At 54.9% G+C, this 14,278-nt stretch overlaps 1 protein-coding gene across 1 annotated transcript; it reads right to left on the bottom strand.

The window, feature by feature from the left end:
- Positions 1 to 13,050: 13,050 nt before the first annotated feature.
- Positions 13,051 to 14,006, bottom strand: LOC128941681 (C-C motif chemokine 16-like). Its single transcript, XM_054283566.1, has 3 exons — positions 13,934 to 14,006; positions 13,330 to 13,456; positions 13,051 to 13,219 (listed from the first exon to the last, which is right to left on the bottom strand). The coding sequence occupies exons 1-3, from the start codon at positions 14,004 to 14,006 to the stop codon at positions 13,051 to 13,053; spliced, it is 369 nt and encodes a 122-aa protein (XP_054139541.1).
- Between the last annotated feature and the right edge of the window lie 272 nt (positions 14,007 to 14,278).

Raw genomic sequence — 14,278 nt, 5'->3', positions numbered from 1 at the left:
GCTACTTTCCCTGAGGAAAGTGGCTGCTTCCTTCTAAAGAGATCATTGACATTTTGAATCAGAGAAACTCACTCCCTAGTTTACTAAGCACTGAACCAATCTGGTTTTTGACAGATTTCCAAGAGGAGTTGGGCTCTGGCGTGGATGGAGAGGCTGCTGCAAGGCTCGAGGAGGGACAGGAGCCAGGAACTCTTACCTGGTCCAGGACAGCATCTCTTCCTGTCCTCCCTGGATGGGGGGCTAAGAGCAAGCAGCCTGCAGCCAGAGCTGGGATGAGGATCACCATCCACCTGAGAACCACAGCAGGCAAGGAGCTAGCAGGGATCTGTGGTGTGCAGCTGCACTGCTCTGAGGAGAACACACTCACTGCTCCCAGGAGAGATGAGAACCCCGGGCTCTGCAACCGTGCTCTTAAGGGCTGTTTGGCTAAGACATCCCTGAAACTCTCATGGAAATGGATTAACCTGTTCCCAACATCCAAGAGATCAGTGTAAGCCCCTTCTCCCTCATTTTCCCTGGTCCAGGATACTGTTCTCCTTGTCCTGGTAGCCTGCAGCCAAGGATGAATCTAATCCACCCCAGGCTAAGCCCCTCTGGCAGTCCCTGCCCTTCGCAGGGACCTGCTCCAGCTGCAGCAGCTCAGCCTCAGAGCAGATCCATGCCAAGCATCCTCCCCCTCCCCAGCCACGGCCCCCTCACAGGTCACTGAGCGAGCAGCAGGAAGGCTTCTGTCCAAGCCAGCACCAGTTATCCTCATTTCCCACTCACACTGTTTATCTTGGCCCCTCTTCCCATACCAGCCTTCCTTCTCTTCCTCCTTCTGCCCAGGATTGAATTGCTGGGGCTGTCACTGTGGTTAATGGTCTGGGACAGAGCTGGTGCTCCCTGAGAGTCACACTCAGAGACATCTGAGCCCAGGCACTGTGTGTGCACATACCAGGGAGGGGCACCCCGGAGGGGAGAACAGCTGTAAGAGAAACCAGGCACCAGCTGAGTGAGGCAGGTGACCGGGGAGAAGAAGGGACAGGGTTAAGCCTGGGTTCAAGAGATGTGAGCACAAAGCCATCGGGTTGTGCTTGGACAGCCCAGCCACTGATGCCGTCCCCTGAGGGCTGTTCCCCTTGCCCTCAGGAACAGTCCTGGGCCGTTCCATTCCCAACCTGTGCCCAGGCATGCTGGCTAGCACCAAACCTGACTAATTGGGTGATGCAGGCGGTCACAGCAGTGCTTGGGAGGAGAGGATGGTGCCTGCCTGTTGGACACACAGAGCTTCAGCAGGACAGAACAGCTTTGTTCAGACTGGCCTGGGCAAAAGGGGACAAAAGGACACTGAGAGAGCAAGATCTTATTCAGAGTGCACAGGAGACCTGGGGCTCAGGAGGAAGAAGGCCACAGACTCTCAGCTTGCTGTTGATGAGTGGCAGGAGCTGGGGAGCTGCCATCTGTGCCTTATCCATGGGTGTGCCCAGGAAAAGGTGTCTTCAGGAGCTTCCTTTGCCCCAAAAGCTTTATCCTCAAACTCATCTGCACCCCAGCCACCAGCAAGTACTGACCTGCCAGAGGAATCAACCACACTGTGCCTCAGTTTCCCTTTACTGCAAGGACAAACCTCCTGTTCCTGCAGCACTTCCTCTATGTCCTCTGCCCCTGTGGAAGCTGAGAGGTGGGGAAATCCAACCCAGCATCTGCACTAACAGGACTGAAGTGTTTGGGGCCGGATGGTGCAACACCGGCACGCTCCCTCCTACCCCATCCCTGCACACCCACAGCCTGGCTGAGCAGCACAGAGCAGGGTGCCCGTTTTCCATGGTTTTCCCAGGAGAGACCTGCAGCCCATCTGCTGTGTCCTTCATCCCCATGAACCCTCCTTCCTCCTCCCCACACCCCAGCACAGCCCCCCTGGCACTGCAGCAGGCAGTGCTGCCTGCTCACCACACACTCCACGCTGGCTTTCAGGCTCAAACGTGAGACACGACAACTACCTGCTGGCTTTTCTTTTTATTTAACAAAATCATGGCACAATTAAAAAAAGAGATAGTAAAGAGGCATACACATGGAATTGTTGCAATGAACAGATCTAGCAGCAAATAACCTGAGAGCAGCACGACCTCCAGGTGTGGGCATGGGGCAGGGCTGGACACTGGTGTCAGGCTGAGGGACTGAGAAAGGGTGCAATATCCCCAAGGAGAGCAGGGCTAAGAGCCACATCTCTGCCTGCTCCAAATTAATGGCTCTATTTCTACCCTTGCAAGGAAGGGCAGGAGGGAAACAGTGCAGGGAATTCAGGAGAGAGAGAGGAACCACATCAGCTACACGTTTTCTGAGGGCATCTGGGTTGTGCTTGGCCAGGACCAGTACAATGTGTGGCCCATCTCCATCACTCCCCTCCAGCCCCACACTGTTCTGTGCTGGCAGCCTTTCCCAGGGATGCAAGAGGACTCTGGGCTGGGGCTGGCCAAAGGGATCAGACTATAGCTGGAGGTCACAACTGCTGTGCTGACAGGAAGTCTGAGAGTCCCCAGCTCGGCTCACAGACCAGACCATCAAACAGCTTGCAGGCTGCAAGGTGATGGAGTCCAGCAGCCCCTGGCTCAGTCTGACACAGGCTGCTGGGTCACATTGGAGGCAGAGGGAAAAAGACAGGACAGACAGGGCTCTGTCTGTCTGTGGGCCCCATCCCACACACTGGCATGAGTCTCAGGGAGGGTCAGCCCTGAGGTTGGAGGTGGAAGCAGGTTGGCTCTGTTAGCATCAGATTCACAGCTGGGAGATGGTCCCCTCCAGCTGTTGGGACAAGCCATGGCTTCTTCAGGACCTACTTGCCCTGTGGTTTGCCCTGGGGAAATGAAAAACCCAACTGATACTGGTGTGCTCCTTGGGCTATGAGCTTCCCCGGGGTCCCTTCCCCTGCTGGACAAGCCATGGTAGTGATGGACCTGTCAGGGCTTGTGAAGCACCACCAAGCTCATGATAAGCCCTCTCCATGAAGATGCACAAGCAGCAGACTCCAAGCTTACGGGGCAGAAGTGAGAAGGAATTTTGCTCCCAGTGTCATTTGCCATGGCACACACCAGCCTCAGGCAAGAGTAACACTGGGTAGGCAAAAATCCCAGGGCTGCATTTATTTAGGGTGAAAGAGGGACTACCAAGGAGGCAGATTAGTCCCAGTTGGAGGCAGGAGGGATGGAGACCAAGACAAATTATCCATGCCTTGGATAATTTGTCTTCCCAGCAGCCCAGTCACAATGCGAAAATCCTGTCTGGCAGTAGATAAACCCACCCCCTGGGCTGAGAACAGGGATGTTCTTACCCTCTTGGCAGAGCTGGCATCCAACCTCTCCTGGAGACGAATCACCCACGGGGAATGGAGGGGCGCACAGAGCCGCTTGCCCTTTGTGGTGATGAATCTGCCGGGCCCATGAGGGAAAAAACCGAGATGCAGTGACAGGCCCTCCATGGATGCCCAAGAGCAGCACAAGCTCTCACCCACTCCCCACATCAGTGCCCTCCCCATCTCTGCCTGTGGATGACTTTCTTCCCTGGTTTTTGTCCCATGCTCTCCCCTCTCACTGAGCCTCTGGATCTCCAGGATCTCTTCCACAGCTCTCCCTATTCCTTCACCCTCAAATCCCGCTCAACATCCCTCTGCCATCCTGCTCTGCTTTCCACCCTGTCTCTGTGCAAGGCTCATCCCTTGGCCATCACGGGTGCCTCAGCCAGCAGCCCCTGGGCTCTTACACGGCAGCAGGGATGTCGCAGCCATCCTGCACCAGCTGGAGCCAGTAATCCCTGACGATCCGCCGCGGGATGGGCGCCTCGCTCGTCCGCAGGCAGCAGTCCAGGACGTTGTTGCCGCCGTGCACTGGAGGAGGAACAAAGCAAGCAGGCTGAGCCCAGCTCACCTCTCACCTCTCCCAGAGGAGTGACAGGGCTGTGCAGCACGGTGCCTGCAGGAATGCTCTCACACACCGCCCTGCCCAGGCACACAGGCAGCTTTGTTGGGTGCTTTATTGCGCTCACACCCAAAGGGCTGAGAGCCCTTTGCCTCCTTCCCACGGAAATCAAAGGAGATGGGGAAGAGTAAACAGGCAGGAAGCAACGCACCTGCACCGCAGCTAGCAAGGCAGGACACAGGGGTTCTTATTTATGCTGCTTCAGGGTGCTGCAATACAGACACGCATTTCTGAGGGGCTGGGGATGATTTCAGATTTATTTACTGAAGCAATCACGGCTTTGGCAGCTACCCCACCACCAGCCCACCCTACACAGATCATCCCTGCGACAGCTGAAGGACATAGCTGACAGTGCTTCTCTGCAGGGAAGGAGATCCAGAGCCACCCTCCCAGCAAATCCTGTACTCACTGCTAACACCTGACAAGGCTGGCAGCGCCCACGGACGTCTGTACCCTCAGCAGCAAGGTGTGATGCAACAACACAGAACATCTGGACCCCCCAGCTCCCCACCACATGTAGAGGTTCTGATGTCACCCACCCAGACAGCTGTGACCTGTGCAAATCCCACATCAAGCACCAGCAGCCTCTCAAGCATCAGCCCTGCCCTAACAGACACCCTCCCTCTTGCTCCCAGCCCTGTCACCTGCCCCCAGACTGTCCTACACCACAGGGTGACGGAATGTCACCTCGGTGCTGTACTGGGGAGAATGGGACCAAGACAATCCCAGCCCAATGCATACAAGCTGGGCTAGGGCACTGAGAGGCAGGATTGCACCATGGCCCTTTCCCAAAAGGGGAGGCAGGGTTGCACCATGGCCCTTTCCCAAACACACCTTCCCAGCCCCAGAGCCCTGCAGGCTCCTGTCTGAACTTTGGGCAGGACAAAGTCCCTGTGAACAGGTTACAAGAAGAGGACGCAGGAGGGCTGAGAGGAAGCGGCAGCCATGTGTCCCTCTAAAAGTCTGCTGGAAATGCAAAAAAGAGAAGAAACAGAATCCTCTAATTTCCCCAGGAAAGGCAGCCTGAGAGGTCCCATCTTACCATCCAGGACATGTCCTAGCAACAGGAGACTGAAGCAGAGAAGATGCAGCTGCTGCATTTTGCTGCTGAGTCTGGCAGGGGATGGGCTGGAGGCAGTGGAGCTCCAGGCAGGAGAGGTGAGCTCTGCACGGCTTCCCTGGGCCCTGCTGCTGCTGCTCCCCACTGCTTATATACCCTTCATGACTTTCACTTTCTTTGAAGGCTGGGACATTGTAAAAGGAATTGCAATAGCCTGGATTTAATCTTTGTGCAGTTCCCGAATATCCCAGCAGCTGCTTTTCCCTGCAGCCAGCTGTTCTGGAATCCTATAGCCAAAAACTCCCTTGCCTTCTCTGCCAGCACTCAGGCCATAGATGTTGCTGGGAAGGACCAGGCAGCTCCAGGGTCGTTTTACCTTGTGAAAGCACCCCAGAGCCCTGGGATAGCACCTGGGGGGCTCTCACCCCACACATTTCCCAGCCTCTTCTCTGAGACATCTCTGGGACATTCACAATAAATATCACATAGTCTCAATCCTCTGATGCTGTGGGAGGTAGAACTTGCCTCAACCTCAATTTTGGGGTATATGTTGGTACTGGAGTGATGTTTGTCTCTCCCCCAGAGCCTACCTGGCTGGTTGCTGAAGCCTGGCTTTCCCCCCCTGCCCTCCCCAGTGTCTGCATGGGGGCACATCCAAAGCTGGCAGAGAGAGGAGAACCCAGTCAGTGCACTCCACTCCAGGACCACGATGTCACAGGCCAAAAGGGAACCTGATTTCCAGGTGTCCCAGAAAATGGGTTCTTGGCCAAAGGCAGCTACAGAGCTTCCTGTAAACAGGTTTTCTCCATGCAAGAGCAGAAATCCCCCATAGAGGCTGCGTGCACGGCGCAGGGTGCCAGCATCTCACCCGCTGCGTGGGCACTGCCAAGAGCGAGGACCAGCGCTCCCGCTTTGAATCTTCACAGGAGCACAGGGGCGGGGGCTGCTTCTCCTTGGTATGGTGACTCACCACCGTGCCAGTGCCAGTGCCACCTGCGGTGATGTCCCTTAAACCAGGCTGCTTCAGTCCCCTGTGGGAAGCAGGGATCACCGGGGCTGTGCAGCCCAAGGGGAAGGACGACGGAAGGCTCAGTGGTGTCAGCATCTGCCTTGCAGGGAGTTGGAGATGCCAGAGGCAGGGCCTTTTCTGAGGGGCCCAGGGACAGGACAAACGTAAAGGCACCAGATGCGCCTAGATAAATTCCCACTGACAAAAAGAAAATTATTTTGCAGCAAGGGCGAGCAAACCCTGCAACAGAGTCTCTATGCTTGCACTTTTACCCTTGCTCCAGCTTTGGACTGTCCTTGAACCTAAGTGGAGAGCAGTGTACAGAGCCCCTTCCAACTGGGCACAAGGCACACAGCTGGGACCCAGGCACCTCAGTGTGTCCCTCACACTCCTCTCAACAGTAGGAGAGGCTCTGCCCCTTACCCACCCCATGCTAAAAAGCAAGAGAAGACTCCAGCCATGCCATCAGACATGGTGCTGCATCTCTGCACTGGCACTGTCACCAGCCTCGCATGTGGGGTGATCTCCTCCATCAGAAAAGCATTGCCTCTGGCTGCTCCTGTGCCCCAGCAGGAGTAGCACAAACAGGATGTGTCAGCTTAACTTCAGTCAGCACCTGCTGACACTCCCAAACCAACAGAAGTCGAATTTAGGTGGTGAAGGATTAGCGTCATCAGCCCCGGGCTCCCCGCAGGTTTGGGGATGTAGGCTGGTTCTGCAACCTGGTCTCTGCTTAATCTCCTCAGGACACTGCCAGAGAGACGTCACAGCAGGGAGGTTGACAGCTCCTGGTAGCTGGTGGCCAGAACTGCTCCCAGCCCAGAGCCAGCTCCTCGCTGGGGCTTGGTCTGACAGTGCGGAGCTCTCTGCACAAAGTGGGTCCTGAGAGCAGCGCCCTGACACACTGGGGGGGTGGGGGTGCTGGGGGGGCTGCCCAGCAACAAACCCTTACTTCCTTGCATGTTCTGGGTGTGGGGTGCTGGGACTCCTGTGCTGTGGGACTCCCCTCGAGGCACTGTTGGCTCCTGCACCCCATGGCAAGCAGGGGTGTCCCCAGCCACCACTTCCCTGGCACAAGGTTCTCCCACCTCCTGCTGGCTCCCAACTGGCTCTACACCAAAAGGAGCATGCTAAGGTGCGAATATATCCGTGTGGGACTAAACCTCTTACCACCTCTGGCTGCAGGGGAACCCCACGCCCTGAGCAGCCCCTGCCAACAGCATGGGCAGGAAAGGGAGGTTGCTCTTCCTCATGACAGTTGTCAGGGAGCCTAGTGGGTCAAAGCGCAGCAGCTTCACACGCCTCTGCTCCCCAGGAAGAACACCAGAGTGAGGAAAGGGGCTTTCCACTTGCATTGTGAAAGGGGAATGTGGTGGGTTCCCCCCCTCTTACTGGGGGTCAGTAAGATTTCTAAGAAAAGTGTGGTCATCTCTGAAGCGCATCCCTGTGGCATGAGGAAGGTCACCCATGCCCCTGGGTGACTGAGCCTCAGGGGCCAGAAGAGGCAGTGCAGAGTGGGGAGACAGGAATTTTCAGGGTCCAGGCTCCCCAGAGGCACAAACAGGCAGGGGACTGGGTGGGGATGAGGAAAGAGCATTGCTCACACTGACTCATTTAAGCCTCTTCCTGAGCAATTAGGGAGCGCTGGAGCTCCAGCCCCAAGGACGCCACAGGATGCAGCATGAAGCATCCATGAGCACTCACTCCTGCTGAAACCTCGATAATTCAGTTGTCAATTTAAGTGGAAATCAGAAGGCACTAATGATCCCTGTGGGAAATCCAACCCATTGAAATGTAAACTGACCATGTGGGTATCACCTTCACCCCTGGGCTCTCCCCAGGGAGCACTGACCACGCTGCTGCCTTCCTGGAGACCTGGGAGAACTGGCAGCCGCGGGAGCTGCCAGGACAGCAATTCCCCAGGCTGTCTGGTGGTGGTCTGCCTTCCACCTCTGAGCTACAGAGCTGGAAAGGGCAAAGGGGGAATTTCAGCAAATTCCAGCTACTGCCAGTCCCTGGGGGTGGGATCTGGGCTGGCTGCGTTCATTTCATTGGGAAATACTGGGAAAGCACTGCAGCTGCTTCAATTCCACTTGCAACACCCAGCTCGTGGCAGCCTCACACAGCTCCCAGCACATTCCCAGTCCTGGTGCAGCACAAGGACTGAGGCCACAGCAGCCATGGGGCTCAGGGCCCCACTGGATCTCGTCTAGCTGAGTGAACACAGCCAATCTGATTAAATGAAGATAAGGGGGTGAAACTAGCAAGTCACAGCTTTGCCCAGAAGTAGCAAAGATGAACCTGAGGATCTAGTCCAGAAGAACTCAAAAGGTTGAAATTCTTGCTCTGTCTCTAATACTCATTGTCTTCAGTGTCACTGGTGTGTCATCTCCCAATATCCCTGCAGCACATGTGTCCCTGAGCATCACCTTTGGGCTGCAGATTCCCAGCCAGGTGCTTCCTGCAAATAGCACGGAGATGGCAGTGGCCAGGTGGGATGTCCCCATCCCTGACTCCCTGCCATCATTCTGCCTGTCCCCTCTGCAGCTCCTCCCTGAAAAGGGATTTCAGAGGGGATGTCTGGGGACAGCTCAAAGACCTGTACAAAAAGCAGACCTGTACAAATTTCCTTGGCACACCCTGCATGGCTTGGCAGAGAAGGATGCCCAGTGAGCCTGCACACCCCGTGAATTTGTGGACAGATCTACAAGTAAATGGGACAGAGCCAACCCTTGGAGGCTCTTTGACAACAGGCAGGGGTGACTGTGAAGTTCTTGGTTTGTTGCAGCTCTGGGGCAGGGCTCACGTTGGCCCCAGCACAGGACATCCTCAGAGCAGAGCAGATGCTTTTCACAGCCAAGGAGCAGGTCTGCCATAGGGAGACAAGGACGGGACACAAGCAGAGGAACCTTGGGTACTGGGGAAATGGAAGGAGGAATAACAGCATGGGATACGCCAAAGCCAAGGGTCTTCAGACAGCAAAAGAGAAGGTGGGGGAAGGAGGACACTTGGGAGTTACACATAGCCAATAAATGGGGTGAAAGGAAGCCCTGGGCTGTGCCCTCTAGGACAGCATGGATACCAGGGGATGGCCAGGACTGGGAAATACCTTGGGGCAGGAAGGCTCAGAGTCCTCCTTGGCCACCAGCCACTTTCCACATCCTCTCTGCTCTCGAGACCATAACAGGCCTCAGGAGAGCAGTGTTGGTGGAGAGAACACCAAAAAACACCTCGAAGCTTTGCTTGGAATCCAAAGTCCCTCTCACACCCGTGCAGCCCCAGGAGCAGCCCTTGGCCGCACTTGGCTGCTGCGGCTCTGCCCACTGCTGCTGCTGGGCCAGGACCTGGGATGGAGCTGATGTGCCTGTGTGCAGGTGAGCCTTGCTGGAGCTCCACCTGGCATCACAGCCCAGAGCACTCTGCTGCTGGCACAGCCCTGGAGCGTGCTCTGCACAGCTAATGACTTGAGCTAATCATTTGGCCTGGGCTCAAGACTTCCTTGGCTGCTCTTGTTTTCTGTCTCGCCCGGCTGCTCTCTGCCGTCACTGGAGCCTTTCTGCTCCAGAGGGGCCGAGCTATCCCAACTCTTTGCTCAGCTTTGCTTCCTTCCCTGCAGACTGATTCTATGTCTAGGTGGGCTTTTATACATGCCTTGCCCACCTCCTACCCCAGCACATACTTCATCAGCACGGCCTTATCTTTGCGCAAAGCATCAGGCTGGTCCTGCCCAGGGGTACAGCTCTGTGAGTTCCTTTCTGCTGCTTCACTGCTGCACCACCTTAGACCTCCTTCTTCACATCTCTTGTCCCAGCTGGGATCCATGGATTCAGATCCTTTGTGAAGAAGGAATTTTGGTGCCTGCTGAGTGCTGCAGGTTGCAGCTCATTACTTCTCACAGGGAATCTGCTTGGAGGTGTTTTCCTGGTGCCATGTCACTGTAGCAGCACTGTGACCACCTGTTTCACACCTGCCTCGAGAAGCTCCCAGTAACCCTGCCACCTTGTCTGCCTGGAGAGCAGCATTCAGCAATAAATCTGGAAGGAGAGTGCAAACACCTGTGTGTGTGCAGGCACGGGCACAGGTGGGTTTCATTTGTGCATCTGTGCCCATGTTCACGTGTGCTTCCTGAGCAAGGGATAAGCCCTCATGTCCTTCCAGACCCTGGTTTTTGGTAAGTTTTAGGGCAAATCAGAACAGCAACACTGATATATCTTTTTTACCTGTTTTAGCCTAATGCCCTCCTGGCATTTAAAGGGAAAAATCCCTCCTGTGTGGTGTATTCTTCCACAGCCACAGAGACACCAGGGCACATTTCACATGCTGGCTCACTCCTACCATATTCTCATGCTTAGCCGTTTGTGGTTTCAGATGTATCTGTCTAGACCTCATTTCTTGGGAATTTTTGCAACCATTTCACAATCCCCTGACATCACAACCAGCACAAGGAGTTCATCAGAGGCAGGGCCCCTGGATGCACTGTGTCCTCATCAAACACAGGGCTGCCTCCACCCCTCTCATGGCACCCCCATCTGACTCCTTGTGTGCAGGTATCAGTTCCCAGGCTCCCAGCAAAGCCCAGTCCAGAGTATAGCCTCATTCATAACCTGTTTTATTGCTGTTATCCCAAAGCAGCAAGGAACACAGAGCCCCTGCTTTGAGCAAGCAGTGCACACCCAGGATGGAGTTAGAGGGACCAGCCTGGCTGTGAGAAAAGATGCTGTGTCCAAACCAGTGTTGTGCCCATGTTCTCTGGCACCTCAGAACCCCTCACTAGGGACAGATGAGCAACCAGAATGTCTCCACCTTGCTGGGAAACACAGCTACAAGAGAGGGGACTTGCACTGCTCCCCTGTGCCAGCAGCTCCCAGCCCGAGCACCCCAGGGATGCATCACACGGGAGCACTGCAAAAGCCAGGACCTGGGGGATGATGGTGAGTGGGGCAGGAGAACACCCCACCATGCAACCCTTCCCACCCCACCAAAGCCCATCACAACAGCCAGAACAAAAGAATTTGGTTATAAAGAATACATTTTATTGCCACACATCCTGTCCAAAAGCCGGTCTGGCAGACGGCCGGGTGTTCAGCGTGGAGGAGGAGACAGCTCAGCGCCTGTCCCATGCTCAGGGCCAGTCTCTTGGACTTCACAGTTACTTTGCACAGCCTTAAAATGATAAACCTAAATGCCCTATTAATAAAGCAATCAAGCCAGATACATACTTGGTAGAAACACTCAGCTGTAAGCTTTACTCCAACAAACACACTGCCCGTGCTGATACTGTTAAGCTCTGCAAATCCTATTATTGCATTTATATGATTTAATAGACCTTTACTGACCAAAGTCCACGTTCAAAATCTCTGCAAGCAGATAGCAGCGTGGCTGTAGCACAGCAGTTTTATTTGTTCCTTCTCAGCCAGGGAGAGAGGAGAGAGGGTTGCAAGCACAGGGAGATGCCATTTTCCCCCAGCCCCTATCCCAAGGGTCTGTCCCATCTCCACTTGCAGTCTCACCTAAAGGTGTCCTCTACTCAGTGACTTTTCTCACTAAATGTTTGGGATAGAGCTGCTCTCAAATGGCTGCAGGATGTCTACAGTAAAATTTACAAAATCTGCTATTCCCCCACCTTCACAGCCTCACATGTGCTTTTCCCCATGTGGGCTTTTCAGATTTGGTAAATATGTATGAGAGGGTTGCTGGGGCTTTTTTTTTTTCCCCCCAGAAAACTAAGCATTTGTCTTATTAGTGTCTGAAACCCTGACATAAGCAAAGCCAGGGGAAAGAAGAGAGTGAAATTCCACTAAACCGAACAATTTGTTCTGATTTCATTGCAATTTTGTAGCCAGGGGAGCTAAAAGGGTATAATTCCACTAAATTGAACAATTAGTTCTGATTTCACGGAAATGTTGTACCTAAAAAAGAAAATGAAAAAACCAAAGGGACAAATTGTGGCTATCTTTATACAAACTACAGTGCAGCAGTGTACCATAAAACCTGAAAGATTAGAGCAGTCCAGACACGCTGTTACCCCAACACTCTCCATCTCAGCTGCTATTAATTGCTCTGCAAAGAAGCACCCAGCAAGCAGCTCAAGTAGGACCACAGGACTTGGGACCTGCCTGGTTCCCCATGCCTTGCAAGCCAAGAAGGAGCAAAGAGATGAGAGGAAAATAAAATTCAGCCACGGTTTATTTGGTAGAAAAATAAGAGAAATCTTCCAGAAAGTCCGGCCTTCAGCATAAAGGCTACTTTGTGAAGCGTAAGGAGAGAGAAGTAAAGCCTTTCAGGAAAACTGAATGAAGGCACAGTTTTCAAATATAAATACAAATGTATAATATCCCCCAAAAAAAAATCATAGGAAAAGCGTCCGTCCTGCTAGGCTAAATAACTCCCATTGTGTGGGAAGCACGTCCACTTCCCTCTAGAGGCCATGGCTCAGCTCCCACGCCCAGGTCCCCACTTACTTGGCCGTGGGACGAGCGAGGACCTGGGTGCCTGCTTTGCTGAGAGCGCCCAGGCACTGCAGGTGCTGGGGGATCTCTGTGTCAGGCATAGCAGCAACAAAGAGGTGGTGGGGCAGAGGGAATCCTCCTCAGCCTGCCCCATCCCCGCCCTGGGGCTGGCGGGTGGGTGGGTGTGTGGTTTGTGTGCATCCATTGCCATTGCCATTGCCGTGGGTCAGTCACCAGGGGAAGGCGTCCATCCTGACAGAGGCAAGCAGGAGGGTGTGAGATGGAGAGGGGCTCAGCCAGATCATCCACCCCAGCTGGGCCATTCCCTGCTGTGACCTACCCTGCCCATCCCAAGCATTGCCTTATCCCAGCGGATCCAGAAACAAATTTAAATTCAAGGCAAGCACAAGCCAGGAAAGAGTTGTTCCCTAAGTGCCTCTGTGCTCCAGCCATGACTCTGACAGCTCTCCCAGGCTTTGCACCAGGAGCTGAACGCCACCCTCCCACTGAGAAGGATCTAGAATGGGGTGCAGCACCCTCACTCTACTCACCCCCCTCACCTACCTCTTCAGGCCTGACTTAGACCCGCTGCCGCCTCTGCTTCTTGGGTCTCCCCCTGGGACGCTGGGTCTGCCCCTTCTTCCTGTTCTTGTCATTCTTGGCCCTCTTGTCCAGCTGCTGAATCAACTTCAGGACAGTGTCGTCAGTGGGAGAGGCACAGATTTTCCTGTTCCTCTTGGTGATGAGCCTGGGGGAGCAGCAGAAAGATTTTCTGGGGGAGGAGCAGAGGGAGGACAGGGAAGGGTTTGTCTGAAGCCAGACTGTTCCACGTGGTCCTGGCCACCACAGGGTACTCACACAACAGAACGGAGGTAACAGCCCGACTCGGGTCCCTGGTGGCGGTAGGATGTCACCACACCACCGAGGATCTCCTTCTTCAAAGGTCTGTTCTTCAGGCAGCAGTCCAAGGCTGAGCTTCCAATGCCTGTGAGCAAGGAGGGCGTGTGGGATTTGGGATCGCCAGTGAGTCAGGACACCTTCAGCACAGAATGCCAGCTGACAGCACGGGGCTTTTTTGGTGCCATGGGGCTGGTCAGGGTGATCCTGGGCACCACGTGGGGTTGGAAGCTCTGAACCCCAGTGCCCAGGTCAGACCTGGTCCCAGGAATACGAGACACCACATCTGAGAGTGGTGGCGGGGAAACTGATGCAGAGATGAGCACCTTGCAAAGGTACTGAACATCATTCTGCTCTTTTCACCAGGCACATGCACACAGACACACTCCAAGCCAAGCAAGCCCTGCCAGCCAATGCCACAGGCACACACACATACACAGAGCCCTACACACACCTGCACACCCCAGGGCCCTACAAACACCACCCCACACCCTGCGCACACCCCAGTGAGGACCCACACACCCCATCCCAGCAGGAGCAGGCAGGAGGGCTCCCTGCCCCTCACCTTGAGCCTGGGCGATGAGCAGGGCGGCAGCCAGCAGCAGCAGCAGCAGCAGCAGGAAGGGGCGGAGAGCCATGGTGCTGCCAGGGGCGCTGAGCAGGGCAAGGCTTGGAAGGAGGGCAAGGTCTGGGAGTAGGACACGCACTGCTGCCTCGTGCTGAGGCTGCTCCTATTTATCTGTGCATTCCTTGCTTTCGTTTTTGGACAGCTTGGCAGGCAGCCCACCAGCCGGCCAAGGGCTGGGTGATGCACGAGTAGAGGGTGGGGGATTCCTGGAAGCTGCAAGCCCCCCTTTACAGACACGTCCTGTCTTGTTCCCAGCTGCCCATCACAGGGGGGTGCCAGGTA

The sequence above is a fragment of the Melozone crissalis genome, unplaced genomic scaffold (genome assembly GCF_028551555.1).
Source record: "Melozone crissalis strain CALT ecotype California unplaced genomic scaffold, PUWL_Pcris_2 ptg000036l_1, whole genome shotgun sequence".
In the NCBI taxonomy this organism is placed as follows: Eukaryota; Metazoa; Chordata; class Aves; order Passeriformes; family Passerellidae; genus Melozone; species Melozone crissalis.
This window is presented reverse-complemented; position numbering and strand designations above follow the sequence as displayed.

Excerpts from the sequence above, each read along its gene's own strand:
- LOC128941681 (XM_054283566.1), bottom strand. The coding sequence starts at position 14,006 with ATGGCTCTCCGCCCCTTCCTGCTGCTGCTGCTGCTGCTGCTGGCTGCC. Across the intron at positions 13,457-13,933 it reads GCTCATCGCCCAGGCTCAAG|GCATTGGAAGCTCAGCCTTG; the intron begins GTGAGGGGCAGG and ends CCTTGCTCACAG. Across the intron at positions 13,220-13,329 it reads TGTTACCTCCGTTCTGTTGT|GCTCATCACCAAGAGGAACA; the intron begins GTGAGTACCCTG and ends CTGCTCCCCCAG.